This window comes from Eutrigla gurnardus (genome assembly GCF_963514095.1).
Source record: "Eutrigla gurnardus genome assembly, chromosome: 3".
Classification (NCBI taxonomy): Eukaryota; Metazoa; Chordata; class Actinopteri; order Perciformes; family Triglidae; genus Eutrigla; species Eutrigla gurnardus.
Window position 1 is genome coordinate 7859801 of NC_139917.1, and position 16396 is coordinate 7876196.

At 43.0% G+C, this 16396-nt stretch overlaps 1 protein-coding gene and 1 pseudogene across 2 annotated transcripts; both read right to left on the reverse strand.

The window, feature by feature from the left end:
* Positions 1–256: 256 nt before the first annotated feature.
* Positions 257–2478, reverse strand: LOC311010871 (GTPase IMAP family member 6-like; the record flags this gene model as incomplete). The annotated part of the gene is made up of 6 exons (XM_084005515.1): positions 257–724; positions 910–1028; positions 1102–1161; positions 1262–1619; positions 2019–2141; positions 2416–2478. The coding sequence occupies 6 exons, from the start codon at positions 2476–2478 to the stop codon at positions 257–259; spliced, it is 1191 nt and encodes a 396-aa protein (XP_083861641.1).
* Positions 2479–8862: 6384 nt separating this feature from the next.
* LOC311010872 lies at positions 8863–16110 on the reverse strand (annotated as a pseudogene). Its single transcript, XR_014599423.1, has 11 exons — positions 15967–16110; positions 15405–15459; positions 14867–14933; positions 14560–14690; positions 14076–14140; positions 13783–13907; positions 13629–13740; positions 13434–13515; positions 11784–11975; positions 10083–10232; positions 8863–9449 (listed from the first exon to the last, which is right to left on the reverse strand). The product of XR_014599423.1 is annotated as an uncharacterized misc_RNA (transcript).
* Positions 16111–16396: the final 286 nt, after the last annotated feature.

The window sequence follows — 16396 nt, forward strand, 5'->3', positions numbered from 1 at the left end:
CCATACTCCATTTTCTCCATCACGGATTGGAGAAGTGAAGGCGACATGGTGGAGCGTGTAATAGGAGGAAGGCTCTCAATTTTCATTGTTCTTAAACTCATCTCCGCCTCATCCCTCATTTTCTCAATCTCATCCTCCCTCACTTCCTCTTCTCCCTCGGCCACAGGCTGCATGTAGGGATAAAGTAACCGTCGTTCAGAGCTAAGCTCCAGTTCTCCCCTCTTTCTCTCCCTTGCTATCTCTACCTGCCTCTGCCTCACTCTGTCCTCCGCCTCCTGAAAAGCAGGATGGGAATAGCACCTTCCTTCACCATCTGCTCCACCTTCTCCAGCAGCTCCGCCACATTCCTCCTGTCCCTCACGCCTCCTCCCGTCTCCATCACATGGAACCTGTCCCCGCATACCTCCACAAGCTTTAGCAAATCCCCCCGCTGACCAGCGATGTACGCCTCCACGCTCTCGTTCCCTGCCTTCCCGCTCTCCCTCAGTTTATCTGCGTACGTAAAGAGGAGCAGGGTGTGTTTTCGGACCACCTCTGGGCCAAAAACAGCCTTGAGGGCCCCGAGAGCCTGCAGCTCGGTCTTTGCAGGCTGGTCTAAGGGGACGCACATGAGGAAGGCGTGCGGACCGGGACTGGACAACGCAACACATGAGGAGATCTGAGTTCGCACCTCGTCTGGGGTTTGTTCTGAATTGAACCAGTCTGGGGTATCCACCACTGCCACCTGCAGGTGAGAGAGGAGAGATGCAGCAATATGAAGAGTTGATTCATGGAAAACCAGCAATATTTAATTGTTTTATGACACAAAACAAGAAGAGTGTAAAAGATTAGATATGGTAGAGGAGGGACATGGGATGGCACATGGATGGGATGAGTGAAAAGAACTGAAAACATCAGGTAAACACTTACCGGTTTTCCTTCAACCACTGCTTTCTTTTTCTCACACTCCTGAGTGATCGCTCTGAGACTGTACGGCTGTGACTCAAACTCCTCCCACCCCAGTATGTTGTTGCCAGCCGCACTCTTGCCTTAATAATATCCTAACATATTAGCAGTGCACTATTAAGGGGCAATATGAGACAGTGGGAGCCTGCGACTCACAAGTTGTGACCACTTTCGGAGTTGATTTAACCTCAGACATTTGTGAGAGTATAGCTCCATCTACAGAGGGAATACAGCAAATATGAGTGCTGTGGGTTTCATTTTTACACATGGCATTGTGATGTAGAATAACAGGGATAAAAAAAATGAATACATTCACCTGCATTTAGTCTGAAACTGGGCGTCCTGTCCACCTGCCCGTCGTGATGCAGCTCTGGCTGTTGCTCTGGTGCTGGAGTTGAATGAAGCCCGTTAGATCTTTGGCTCACACCCACACTTCCCTCCACCTCAGCCCTCTCCTCTCTCCTCCTCCTCTCCGAGGCGCTGCTGTACTCCACCCTCCTCTGCGTTTCAGTGTTTGGGACGTGCGTTGCAGCGACCGTCTCTCTTCTCTCTTCCTTTTGAGCTCTGTAACTTTCCATAAGTTCTCGCTTTCTGTCGCTCACCCGTTTCTCCAGCTCTCGCTCCTGGGCTGATTTCATATAGTAAACCCCATTTTTCGTCACCATATTGTCCACCTGTTACATAAAAAGATAAACAATACATTTAGGAGATGCCCCCATACTCACATTCCCTATTATAGTGGCACGTAGTCCCCACTACGGCTGTGTGATTGTAGAAGTGTGAAACAGGGCGTTGATGGGAAATCATGCATGCTCATCCACCTTCTCTGACAAATAAAACAAAGAGCTCTACCACGTCCAGTATGCAATAAAACAGAATTTCACTTTGTGGATTTAAAAAAGTTCTAGACAGAAATCTACAAATGTTTTTAACTATACACCAACACTGATTCAACTGCGAGATGAGAACCATAATCGGTGTGCGATCAGTGAAACCAATCACAACACGGGCTGCGAAACGCCTGCAAACTCTACTCTTGACGCCGTAAATTGTTCTCAACGCCAACGTCTCACCTTCTCCAGCAGCTCACGGACCTGCTCCCTGCCCTGACGCTGACGATTACTGATGACATGGTACCTCCCACCACAGCGCTCAATGATCTGCCTCAGGCCGGGGTGTTCTTGCTGCAGGTATTCCTGAAGAAAACAATTTAGATTTGACAGGGGTTACCACTTTCTCCTGCTGTTATTTAAAATAATTTAAAAAAAAACCACAAGACTTTAAACATACTAAAACTAAGAGTGCTTGAAATGTAGATCATAACACACCACAGAGTGTATAACTCTTATACCTGCACTGTTTTTCTCATCAAGTAGTCCCCCCCGGGTGATCGGTGTGGTGGATGGCACCCTTGTTCCAATCCACAATCCCTCCCTGGTGGATCCATGCTGGATCGGTAGGAAGCACTACGCCCATCTCCTCCGCGGTGAACGCCGGTGCCCGCTTGGTTCGCTTGTTGCTGCTTTCTTCCATTCTCACATGTGTGTGCCTATATCCACAGGGGTATATATGCGCTAATGGGCTTGATTACTACTTGGATACAACTGTTGGTACAAACACACACACACACACACACACACACACACACACAATACATGCGTAGCCTAATTGCACCTGTGTGGGGGGACCACAGGGCGCTGTGTGTGACTTATGCGCTGATAAAGAGGTGGGTGATCGATTTACCTGGCATCCATTGATTCAGTTTCAGCACCACCGCGGTGGACAGCTCCCACTAAGAGCTTCTTAAGAAGATCTTTGGCTTGATCTTAAGGTTCTCCTAAGAAGGCAGTTAAGAACGCGTCTGGGAAACAGCCGTATCTTAGCGCTCCTTCTTAGCCGAACCCTTCTTAAGAGCCTTCTTAAGTCCTTAAGAACGATCGAATCTGGGAAACGCGGCCATTATATGTAGCAGCAGTGAGTACCCCTATGGAGTCAGAATGGTACGGTCTTTTATTCATAACCACATTTTGCGATGATTTGATGAACAGTGAATGAGACTCCTCCGAATCCAATCAACGACTATTCGGGGTCACCTCTAGTGTTAACAAAAGTCAAAACTAACGGAACAGCCTACCCAGCACCCCTCAAAACAAACCAGTATATGGTTATTGTCCCCAGCACTTTTCAAAATAAACTGACGCCCCACTTCTGCAGCCGTCTTGTCTGTGGATTTCACTGAACAAAATGTCATGCAGAGATTATTATTTTATCTTTTTTAACTTTAGTTTCTTTTGGATTTTTGTGCGTATTATGGAGCCGTTTTGGTCCGTGTTTGTAAGTCTTTTTTTTCCTAGATAAAATTTTCTAAAGTTGCAACAGTGTGTGATTGAAATCCACCACGGTCTGCTTCCCGTTCAAGGCATCTCCTCCTTCGGATGCCGAGACTTTGTGTTTATTAATTAAGCTTTCAGTGACTGTAGCACATCTGTGCACATGTCTTAAAAAATAAAAGGCACAGGAGCAGGACCCACGCACTTTTGACTACACTGTGGCGCCGTCAAAATACAGGAGATTAATGGCGGTAAAATGGGTTTACATGGCGTGTTTGAGGCCTACTTGGCGATGCCTTTTTCTAGAGCCTGGGGTGCAGTCGAATAGTCAAAAAATAAGGTCCTAACTCCTATTCCTAACTCCTCTTCCTTGACCTCTGGGGAAAACGTCACGGGGTTAAGGAAAGGTGATAGGAGAACTCAAAAGGAGTAAGTTAGTTTATACCGCCCACAAGCTCCTCGATTGGCTCTGCCTTTTCTTGTGTGATTGGCCGTCCCCGCTGTCACTCCATCTTGCTTGCACACCGAGCGGTCTGCTAGTCTGTGGTCAGGAGTCCTACAGGAGTCCGCTACTAGAACTAGTTCACGTCAGCTAGAAGGATTGTAATATCAGAGGTTTTATTTACATTAACGTTTGAATCGGTGTCCATGTGCGTATGTGCGCGCGTGCGTGTGTGTTTGGTAATTAGACGCAGCCAGGATGTCTAAAAAAAGAAAAGTGGACATAAGAGACTTCTTTAGAAGTCAAAGTGTAAGTTACTCAAAGAAATGCGTTACACCCATCCTGCAACACCTTCACTGGCTCCCAATAAAGCATATATTCCACTTCAAGATCCTCCTCATCATTTACAAAGCTCTCAATAATCGGATCAATAAAATATTTTATTATTATTGTTGTTATTATTACTATTGGATTAGAATTGGGTGATAATGTTTTGCTACGTGATTTACAACCAGTCAAACCAAAAAAGCAATAGCACTACTACTAGAAAACAGTGAACTGAAAGTGTTAGAGTTTTATTAAAAATACTTGTGTTCCCCCCCCCCCCCCCCACCTCTGAAATCAAAATTTCGTCCTTGCCGCGCGCGCGACCTCCAGCCAGGCCGCGCGCGCCGAAGCAGCACGGCGGGAATATGCTTTAACTTATAGTGTTGTTCGTTAAAGTGCGTTCTCTCCACAAACTGCCATATTCTCTTACATGTCTTTTTTCCAAGGCTCTGCTGTCTGAGCGTTGAGACTGAGTCGAGTACACACAGAGACAGGACACCCTGTTGGACGATTTCCCACACGATGAGGGAAATCGTCCAACTTCAAGCCGGCCAGTGCGGCAATCTAATCGGAGCTAAGGTCAGTAAAATTCTTTTTTTCTAGGTCATCAGATGGTGAGGCTAACTATAGCCTGTTCAGTGTCAGGCTAAGAGTGAGGAGAAATAGATTAGGTAGGTGACAAGTTAAAATGCACCACAATGTTTCACTGTAAACTGGTTGGATGTGAGCATGTGTATGAGAATGTGTATAACTTTGATCAGCACACAAAACAGCATACTAACGCCCCCTATTATTACTACAAGTGGGGGGTGCCTGACTGCTACAGAAAACACACAGGACTGCAAATTCATATGTTTAGGCAGCATAGGTCCTACCTGCAGGCTGCTGGGCCTTTATCACCTGAACCATCAGCTCTACCCGTGGACGGGCCGTGGCCACGCAACAGGGTGCAAAACAATTGAAGAGAAAAAATGTTCCCAGTAGATAAAAAATGAAATTGCCCTTAGGCAGAACCCCCCAAAAAGCCACGGCGATGTTTGTCAACACTTGATTGGTTCAAATTTGTGTCAGTGAAAGATGCTTCCGAAAATTAGCCAATAAACATTCGAGCTGACAAGAAAGAAGGCGGGACTTTCTGTCATATAGAAATGAGCGTTGAGACCGAGTCGAGTACACACAGAGACAGGCAACGCCGTTGATAGAACCTAGATAGAAGATGAGGGAAATCTTCTTGGCCGGCACATTTTGTTTTTAATGAAACTGATACTTTTAATACCGTGTGCATTAAATTAAACAGAAATAAAACTAAGTAACCTATGTGTAGGTCAACGTTGGCACTGTCTGTGACATTAAACCAAATATTTTGTGTGTGTGTGTGTGTGTTGTCCAGTGTGTTTATTAAACTTAGATTTATGACACTGTCTCTTTCTCTCTTTTGAAGGTGCATATAACAAAAATTTGCCCCAACCGGAGCAATGCAGGTGTAGAAGAAATTGTGTTACCTTACAATTCTTATTTGGTTTTGGTATAATGTTCCTTTCTCTCTAAACATCAAATGTCCTGCTGAGGTGTTTTCCATTGTGTTAACCCTTGCCGTCTTGATGAAAAGACCCTTTGATCTGTCCCCCTTCCTGGACCGTCTCCGAAACACCTTCATCTCACATACTTGATCAAGGCCTTCATGAATGGCCCCTGTTGTGACACTATGTAGAAAGAACCTAGCTGTTCCGAGGGAAGTCACACCTTTATGTTGTCTCAGGACGTCTCTTCCTCTTGGGAGAGACGCGTATTGAATCTATGTAAATCCACTGTTTAGACCTGCCCCTTTGGTTCTGTCTATAAAGTTGTCCCTCACCTCACAGAATGGAGAATGGACTGTGTGGCAACTGCGACATTGCTCTTTCTCCACTGTCAGTGATTAAACCTCATTTGAACCAGCCACAGAATTGGACCTGAAGAGTTTCTTCTACACAGGACATGCTGCAAACGGGTCCATTGCCCATTCTGCAAACAAAGGTGAGCAAATGTAGAATCCCACCTACAGTCCCATTTTAACAGAGCTGTTAATTATCAAGGTAAAGTCTGAACACATTCTTGTAGGACATTCTTGACTTCTTGTCTTCTTACCTGATAGGGAAGCCCAGGCCATGTTGTCACACTTTTCAGACTCTTTTTATATATTGTAGGATCAGTGCAGGGCAGTTGCTAGGAATTCTGGGCCCCCTGAAAGAATATCGGTGTGGGCCCCTCTACCCATTCATTGCCACCTACTGGGGGCTGTGTGTGGGCCCTAGCGGGCTGTGGGCCCTTAGAATTGTCATCACCTTTCCCCCTCTATACGACGGCACTGGATCAGTGCATTATATTTTTAAAAACGGCATACCAAATGAAAGAATAATGTCTCAGGAAAATATGTCAGCAAGGACTGACTAGTAATTCAATTCAAATATGTTCTTTTGTTGAAGGATATTCAATTCACAGATGTGGACTAGGATGTTGGCCACAGCTTCACGACCACTGCTTGGACTGCAGCTTTATTTGTGGGGTTCTCTTTCCAGAGGTGAGCATAACCTTGTGCGTGCTACAGAATTTTAAAAGCTGGAATGAATGGCAGATATTTGAAGTTTTTGTATTGATTTTAAATCAATTTAATTGCTTAAAACTCTGTTTAGGCCATCATATATGGAATCTCATCAGTGAATGCCATTTCATGGGAGGAGGCAGAGCAGGTCTTCCTGGCAGGGCCTGTTATCCGGTAAGAGGAGAGAAGTAGGAATTTCTAAATACATTGATGGTTCTTCTATTCCAGTATTATTATTCCAGTAGTATCATTTTTGTCTGTTTCAGTGAAGTGGACGAGTTCTTCAGGAGGCTTGAAAGGCAGATGAGGAAGGAAGGAGCACTGCCATCGTATAAAGTGAAAGCTTGTGCAATAAAACATTTGAAACCATTTCATTTCATTGTAGGCTATGTTAAGATTGTTTTGTCATTATAACCCCATGCAATAGAACATTTAAAAGCATGTCATTTCATTGGAGGTTCATTATTTATTTAGCCCAAAAAAGTTTAAAGGTTTTCCAAGCCTCACAAACAATTAGATTTTAGTGTTTTATTACGATTTTATTTATTTATTTAGTCCAAAAGATTTTTAAAAAGTTTAAAAGTAATTCAAGCTTTACAAACTAATAGATCTTGGTGTTTTATTTGGACTTTGCCCTGTCAAAAATCCATAAGGGTCCAGACTGTGTGCAGTTGTAGTTTTACAGTCAACCAGTAGGTGGCACTGTAAAAAAAAACACAAGGGGTCTGAACGTGCGGGTCCAGAAGTGCGGGGGACTCCAATGAATGTAAAGGATATAAAACACGTCCGAAATCCAACATATTAATACTGAGATAGGACTTTAAAAATACTAGGGTCACAAGTCCAAATCCCCCCCAGCAAAGTCAAATTTCACAGTGGGATTATGTTTAAGATCTTTACAGACATGTTTTGAGACAATCACTTTGAGTAATAATTTGTCTGATATGTTTTTCCCACAAAAATAAAATTACCTCATCAGACATTGAACTGTAATTGATTTGTTTGTTTTGAAGTTCACCTACTGCACACAATCTCTCCTACAGTTGGTCTTAAACTTAGTTTAAAAGGTGCTCAATATGAAATTCAGGGCTTATCTAGTGCATCCACATGGCTCCCAACATTGTGACGGCTGAGCCGACAGGTTGCAGCAAACAGTGCCGACAGTTTTTTTTACCTGAGGGGGAACCGGAGGGTGAAACTTATCAGCTGTAACCACAGTACAAGCCCAGTGCAGAGCGGTGGCTGTGAGCTAGCCAGCAGGCAACGTTCATTCAAAAAGCCTGCAAGGCCGGCCATGTAAACAAAGCATAGAGAAACTTGGATTACAACACACAAGATTCTTCAATCTCTGCTCAGGTAGAAACTATACTCCACTGCCTCGCAGTTATTTACCCAAACCGATGCAGTGAGTAGCTTCTCAACAATGTGGGAAGACAGATCCTGTGGTTGTGGAAAAGATACAGAAAAGTTACAGAAGGGTCAAATTATTGGGCTACATCAAACAAAGAAAACAACTAAGGAGACTGTTCTAGGGTGAATCAGGGAAATAAAAGAGGTGGAGGAAATGATGCACCCATCAGGTCTGTTGCCTACTGTACACCCGGGGCAGCGGTTAGGATCTGGGGTTGCTTCAGTTGGTCAGGTCGAGGTTCAGCAACGTTATGAGCTTATCAGCTGACTACCTGAATATACTAAATGACCTGTTTTTTCCATCAATACATTTTTACTTGCCGGATGGCTCGGGCATATTCCAACATGACAGTGCCAAGAATCATCGGGCTCAAATAGTGACAGAGTGGTTTGGAGAGCACAAGACATCATTTTGACACATGGATCAGCCACCAGAGTCCAGACCTGAACCCCATTGAGAATCTTTGGGGTACGCTGGAGAAGAATTTCTTGGTGACAAAAATAAATGTTGTGAAATTGTATCAGCTTATCAAAGCGATGCCATGGCAAATGCTTGCCATGACCAAAACTGTGTGTGACTTTTTTTTTTGGCCAGGCAGTGTATCTTTCCGTAGCAAATAGTTGTATTCTGCTACATTAATACTCTAAAGATTCCGATGGTCACAATGTTTCAGACCCAAAAGGTTCATTTTTAAATGCATAATGGGTAGATTATACAGTTACCAAAGTTCTGTGAAAGACTCCTATTAACCACCATTAGGACATTAAATACCTGAATATTTAGTTATGTATCTTTTCCAACAAAGTCACAAAAAGGCATCTTATCAAAAGTGTTTTTTAATTGAACTCAACAAACTGACAGCTGTCTATAGATGTCTTCATACAGGACAAGACCAAACAAACAAAGGACAGAAAAAAAGAGCTAAAGAGCTGCTGATCATTCTGACTATACAGTGAAATCTCTGAACATTACCTAATTGTTACAGCAGTGCTGGAATCGGGGGAGGGGGGGGAGTGGAAGAAAGAGGGTGGGGGATGAAGACAGACTGATGCCATGTCTGATGTCAGCTAGTAATGGAAAGACAGACGAAGTAAAGAGGACGACCACTCCTCCATTACAACCTCCTCTGCTTCAGCCATTCTCTGCTTGAAGTGATGGTGAGGATGAACGACAGCAGGAGGGAGGAGAACAGTGATTGAACAAGGTGGGAAACATGGAGGGACAGACAGGACCAAAGACAGACAGAGAGAGGACAAACAAGGTGGTGACCACTACTCCATGGCCTCCTGGTTCTCTTGGTCTGCGCTGATCTCCTCGCTGGCCTCTTTGCCCTCCTTGCTCCTCTTGCTCTTCTTGTGTTTGTGCCTCCGGTGGCTGTCGCCCTCCTCGCTGTCGTGCCTTCTCCTGCTACTGCTGCTAATCGAAGGAGAAGTATAGGAGTGTTGAAAGGGCAGAGGAGGTGACGAGAGGGGAGATTCGAGAGGCAGAGGAAAGATATCAAAGGGAGAGTAAAGGGCATGGAGGGAAGACAATAGGGGAAGGGAGATAAAAGGTTATGTCGGAGACAAGAAGATCAATGGGTGAAAAAAAGAAAAGGTGAAGTGAAACGGAGACAGACAGAAGGGTTATTAAAATGGCAGAGAGGCCAAATCAGAATAAAGGAGGTGATGTGAGGTGAAAGACAAGAGGTGGAGACGACAAAAAGAAAGCATTTCTGATATTTTATATATATATATATATATATATATAGATATATATATATATCTATATATATATATATATATAAAAGGTTTATATAAAAGGTTTTAATTATTACGATAGCATGAAATCATGCTAAAAGACATGGAAATAAAGTAACAGCACTGTTCTCATATTGCAATGTAGAGCTACTTAGTATGAGATGGAAATATGACAAGGAAAATGGAGGATCAGACTCTTTGAAATACAACAATGCTCAGCCTTTAAGATCCCAAGCTCATTCACATCTTCACATCTTTAGAGTTGCTGCAATGATTCTGGGGAAGGGTTTAGCGTGCGTTTACGTACCTGCGAGAGGACTTGTGGCGTCCCTCCTCCTTCTCTCGGTGCCGTCTCTCTCTGTGCCTTTCCTCTTTCTCTCGGCTCGACCTTTCACGATGCCGCTCCGCATAACCGCTGCGTTCTTGGTACTCGCGGTAACGATACCGCTCCTCGTCGCTACAGGAGTTGAAAGAACAAGAGCTTTCACTTTACAATGTCATGTTTTCATGCTGCCTATGCTCTGATAAAAAAAATAGGCCCTTTGATGTTACAGTAGAGTAATACTGAATGCAAGGACATATCCCTCCGTTTGCTTAAAATATGATTTTCAGTGTCTTCCAAGGGTAAAATTGTTTTCAAAACTCAAAATACTGAAGACAGAAATCCTATGATACCTCTTCAAATACCCCAACTCTGGGTATCTGCTAATGCCAGACACACTCTGATATCTTTACTCTCTTTTCCTTCATTTATAAACTGTATAGTTCATAGTGTTAATCATGTTCATGTATGGGCAGCCCCTATGCTATGTTGCTTTGTGACATAGCTGGCATGTGAGCCACTGACGAGCTCACAGCGCCGCTCTGCACTCCTCTTCTAAGGCGGTTACAGCTGATAACGCAGTCCAGTGAAGCGCAGTGCCATCCTCCAGTTCCCCCTCTGGTTCTGACGGTTAGCTCGGTCAGAATGTTTGCCATATTTTATATAGTTCGTGGCGTTAACACCGTCGGCTACGAGTCACAGGCGTCGACCATGTTGAGAGCCATTAAGAAGCATTCAAAATGCTCCCAGTCTCATATTCGCACCTTGAATAATAATAATTTGAATTTAAACGTTATGAATGAAGCCCTACTCTGTCATATTTTCTTTGGATTACCATCACTGAGCACGTCGACTCGGAAGCAACATCTGGTCTTCTTTTTGTTCCTATTAAATATCTCTCCATTCTGTAAACCTACAGACTTTTATGTCTGAATGCACCCCATTGCTATTGTGATAGCCAATTTGTTCACTGTTCAGCTCATACGAGCGCACGCTGATCACGCTCACTGGAGCGTAGACTTCAGACACCGTCTATTTCTTCCCCACCTCCAAGGTCTCAAAAATCAACCTCACAATTGAGAGAGTGCAGTTGCGAGCCCCGTGCTCATGGGACCGTATTTGTGCAGACAGGGCAGAAATGCTCCCTCACAAAGATGTTTTCTTAATTCATGATCACTTATTACTGAAGTACTAAGATGTTAAAAAAGAACTCTGTAAGTATGATCAAGAAAATGTACTTGAAGCAAAAAGTAAATGTGCTCAGTATGCTGCCAAATGGGCTCTTTAGTTGTTGCATTATTATACATATTAATAGATTATTATTAATGGAGGATGCATTTAAGTGTTGCAGCTGGTGCAATATTCCCATCTGAAATGTAGTGAGGAAGAAACGCCACACAATTAAAAACACTAATATAGTACCAGTTTAAGTACCCCAAAATCATACAGTACTTGAATACAAGTACTGAGTTACTTTCCTCCACAGACTTCGATCCCATGCTGTTCCAAAAACAGGGTGGGAATAGATCAAGAGCTGCTGGTCGCACCAGTGCTGCCACTGGGAAAGTAAGTCTGGAGCCCTAATGACACTAACAGACAAACTACATCAATATGAATCCGTCATGTAACGACTGACCCACTTATCGACACTTTATGACAACAACTGTGCGATTCTGTCCATCTCACCTGGTGTAGCTCATAGCTGAAGGGCTGTGCTCCCTCTCTCTCTCTCCCGCTCATGTGTCCTCTCTCTGGGCCTCTCTCTTTCCTTCTCTCGCTTGTCATCTCGACGGGAATAGTAGTCCCAGGGTTTAGAGTTCTCCATCATGGGGGGCCAAGGAGGAGGCACACCTCCAGTCATGGGTGGCGGGTATGCTCCTGAAAGGTAAAGGTACCCGAAGAGATAGTTATTAGAGATGACAAATCTGACCTGCTAATTTGCCAATTCTTTCTAAGAACTAGAATTGCCAGTCTCCAGACCAACTCTGTTTTTCCACCACTGTCCCAAAAAAAGTCAGTGTAACCTGTCAAAAAAATCTAAACATTATCCTTTTTACTAAGTATCTGTAGTGATAATTTGTATAAAACACATTCAAAATCATTTATTTAGAAAACAGCATTAGTAGTTTTAATTATGTATTATAAACTGCTCAGAGCTAGTATTAGGACATTAAACAGGTCACAATTTCCTCTCTAATATTGGTAAATTTGCTATCTAGCCTGCAAAAAAAGCACACTTTTCTCTGATAAATGTTTGTCTGGTGACCCATTTAACAAGCTACAGTGGTTGACAGATAAGATGGAGACTTCAGCAGGAGAGCTTATGCAGATGTTGTGCTGTGTGTGTGTGTGTGTGTGTGTGTGTGTGTGTGTGTGTGTGTGTGTGTGTGTGTGTGTGGCTCCTGGGCTGCGTAGCTGGCAGTAAGCCATTGTGGCTGTAGTCTCGCTGTAATAGAACGGTGACATGCCTGCTTTAAAAAGGTAATATTGATAGAGAAAGGTGCCAAATAAAATTATTGCTTCTTTCTAAAAAAATACTATGATTGCGAATTAATAATTTAAAAATGTTGACAGGTCCAAAATTAATGTTTTGTACATCTGACATTTGGTGTTTGTGAGCCAACCTCACCAACACAGACACAAGTGTCTGACTGCTCTCCATCAGGCTGCAGAATATGTGAATAGTTATTGTGTGACAACTGAAGTTAGCACATATCTTAGCTTAATCATCCTCAAATCAATAACCCATAAAGCAATAATTTGGTATACTTCAACAAAACCAACAACAACTACCAACAGTCATATTCCTTCAAAATGGACGAATGCATTGTCCCCGATTAGATTGTGAAAAATAAGTAGGAAGAAACTACACCACTTAGACCACAAGAAAAACGTTATCTAAAACTAGATAGTTATATCCTAAGATTACGTTACATGAATGTAGGCCTAAAGCTACATGTGGCACGATGACTTCATTACTCGAAGGTTTCATCACTTGACTGACTGCCTGACTCTCACTCCACTTGACCAGATAACATGCAGGTTTTGCAACAAACTTGTCAAGTAATGAGCCATTGTTCTAGGTTGGTTTCAGTTCATGAAAATTGACTGTAACCACTTTGGTCGCCTAAAAATGTCTAATCTGGTGTTCGGTTTTACTGAGTTCCACCATATCATGTCACTGCTGGTTGCAAAAAAACAACAACAAGATGGCGCAGTGAAAATGCTCAACTTGTGGCTTTAAAACCAATAAGTTACTTCATGGTTGACTTCTTATACACAGTCTACTGTGTGTGTGTGTGTGTGTGTGTGTGTGTGTGTGTGTGTGTGTGTTACCTGTCCATAGTGGGGATGATAGCAGGAGGGGGGCCCCTCGGTGGAGGAGGGAAACCAGGAGGAGGGACAGGAATGGGCAACCCTACGAGGCAGACAGAGAGAAATAACAATAAAACGGAGCAGATGCGAGGTAAGATAGGATGGCTGCTCCAAATCAAATACACCAAGAGACCAGTGTAGAAACAATAAACCTACTGGGTGGGGGGATGAGTGGAGGTGCAGCGTTGACGTTGGGCGGTGGAGGGAGGAAAGGAGGCGGGGGTATGTTTGGTGTCAATGACACCACACATCCTGAAAACGCACATAACTGTGGTGCCTACAGGAACTGTTGCATATCGTTATGTTTTTATACAGCTACACACAGACCTGGCTTCCTCCAGGGTTTCTCTTCAAATGACTCCAGGTCTGCCTCCAGCACTGGGACCCCGTTGATGTTTCCAGGACCATCCAGATCCACTCCCTTCATCTTGGAGGCTGCGGATAATAAACATCATAACCTGTTAACTGAAAATGAACATCATGTTCAAACTCTGTGTATAATATGTATGTGATCAGTGTTTTGGACAGAACAGCGCAGAATAGTGAAGAAAAGAAAAAGCTGTAAGAAGCCACAGAAAAGGGTTCAAGATGCGAGGGTGATACCTTGTCCATAAGGTCTGGAGCCCGTTGTCTTTATGTTGAGATTGACAGGTGGAGCTCCATAAGTTCTGGGAGGACAAAAATTGAAAAATCCTTAAACACTGTCATTGATATCACAGGGTCTCCTCTAAATTAGCTGTCATATACACCACATATACAGTATAGTATAATAGTGTATACCAACAAGATCAATGCCAGTTTCAGTTCACTCCAGTTCATATGTTGCACTCCAAAGTTTGAGCATCCTCAGTTTTTTGTGTGGACCATACATGCTATTTTAGCCTCATATTAAAGCAACAACAAACCTATAAATACAACAATTTGAAGTGTAAAAATAAATACTAGGAGCTTAGCTTTTTGATTAGGAACAAAAAAGCATCTGGTAGGAATACCCAATTTCTGTTTGTTTACTAACATAAACACATTGACTTTCTTTAAAGTAGCAAATAACAGTTAAAATAATCCACAAAACACCTAAAAAACCTACGTATACTGTGGTGCTCCAGTTTTTATGTCTCCAATGGTGACTCGGACGTCGTCGTCGTCATCATCACTGTCGCTGTCACTGTCGACATCCTCGCCTGCAACTGCACCATCAGCCTCGCCATCACCTGTTGCCTGACAGTGAGGGGAAAAGTATGAGACATGAGCATTTATCAGAGGGACAGAAAACAACTGTGAGAGGAATTAAAACTGGGAGGTAAGTCAGCACACAAACAAAACAGACAACAAAGCATGGAAAATGTAACAACACATACTGTGACTGTGTGCACACACACTACAGCTGCACTCACCTCGGAGGCCACTCCATTCCCTGTAGCGTGTGCAGCGGCATCCTCTGTTGAAGCATCAGCAGGTGCACTGGAGAGAAAATGAAACAATAAACATCAAGTTTCTTTGAAATGTCTTTTAAAGATCTGGTGAATTTTCTTTAACCAGCTGCATTTAAGCACCGAGTCAAAAGCGTTGCATGTCAACACCTGCATGCTCTTAGATATGTCCCATGCTCCGAATTAAGTTCCACTTCATTCATGCTTTCCAACTTCACGATTACCATGCAAATGCCACACAGAATTTAAAAACGTGCAATTCGACACAAACAACATCTAAGTCTTTTTATGCTATTATCTTTTTCTTTCCTTTATCTGCAATATGAAGAATTCGAATTCACTGCAGAATTATGTAATTCTAGATGTGTGTACAACTGTCTTCCTTTGCATTGTTTTTTATCCCTGTGAGGATAACCTCTGTCTGTAAAACAGCAGCAAACAGTTGTAAATCATGTACACAAAGCCAAAGTGTTTAATATGGGTGAACAGAGATGTTAAATACCTGACTGCAGCGTTTAGTTTGGCTTCCTCGTCCTCGTCTTTGCTTTCAGTCTCATCTGAAAGAAGAAAAACATTTTTTAAACCATTACTAGCTAATTTAGGTTGATTATGCTAAATTCTCATTCAAAACATATTTTTATATATTTGCATATGTTTGACTCTTTTTGTGTGTTTTGTTTTATATACCCACATATTTGCGATACTTTTGGTTACTTCTTTCTTTTATTTGTATACGTTTCTCTTGCCTCTCATAATTGTGCATATATGTATTATATATGGAGGTTGTCTTCAAAGGCAGTTGGTGGGGTGAGGGAGCTTTAGCGAGTGTGAATGCATCTCTAGAGGATATCCTCTAAACAATACATTTCGGAAAAAAAAGAATGTGTGACAGGCCGGTTAAAGCAAACGGGTGCTGCTAGCTTAGCTTACATGCTAACTCTCTCATCCTCTCATGCTAGCAGACAGAAGTGTTGTTGGTTAGCACTTCGTTAACAGAGCAACACACCGAGTCTCTTTCGGTAAAGAAGAGCTGTGTTTGCGGACAGCATGGTCCACGTTATTACCTCCATAAAGCCATTCCTCCTCCTCGTCTCCAGCACTGGCATCAGTGGTGGTTGTTTTGTCCGCCTCCTCCGCAGACATGTTCAGCTAACACTGAGCTCGTTTCAGCGGGGAAAACGCAATTATGTAGTCAAATTATGCCTTCGTTAGATTCATCCCCGACCTCTGCTGGTGAGCGTGAACCCGGAAGAGGTTCGTCGGCGTCCCGCTAAGGTGAACGTATCTGTGCAGAAAACACAGCGCCCCCCAGCGGCCGAAACACACCACGCTGCAAACCTTTAACTACGCCAGAGGTCTTCAACGTTTTTCTGGCCAAAGAGACTAAAAGTACTTTGTAATGATGTATATATAAATAATAATTGTTGACAGATTAATATATTTATAGAAAATTGTATTTATGTATTGGCATTTCTGCATCACAATTTCACAAGA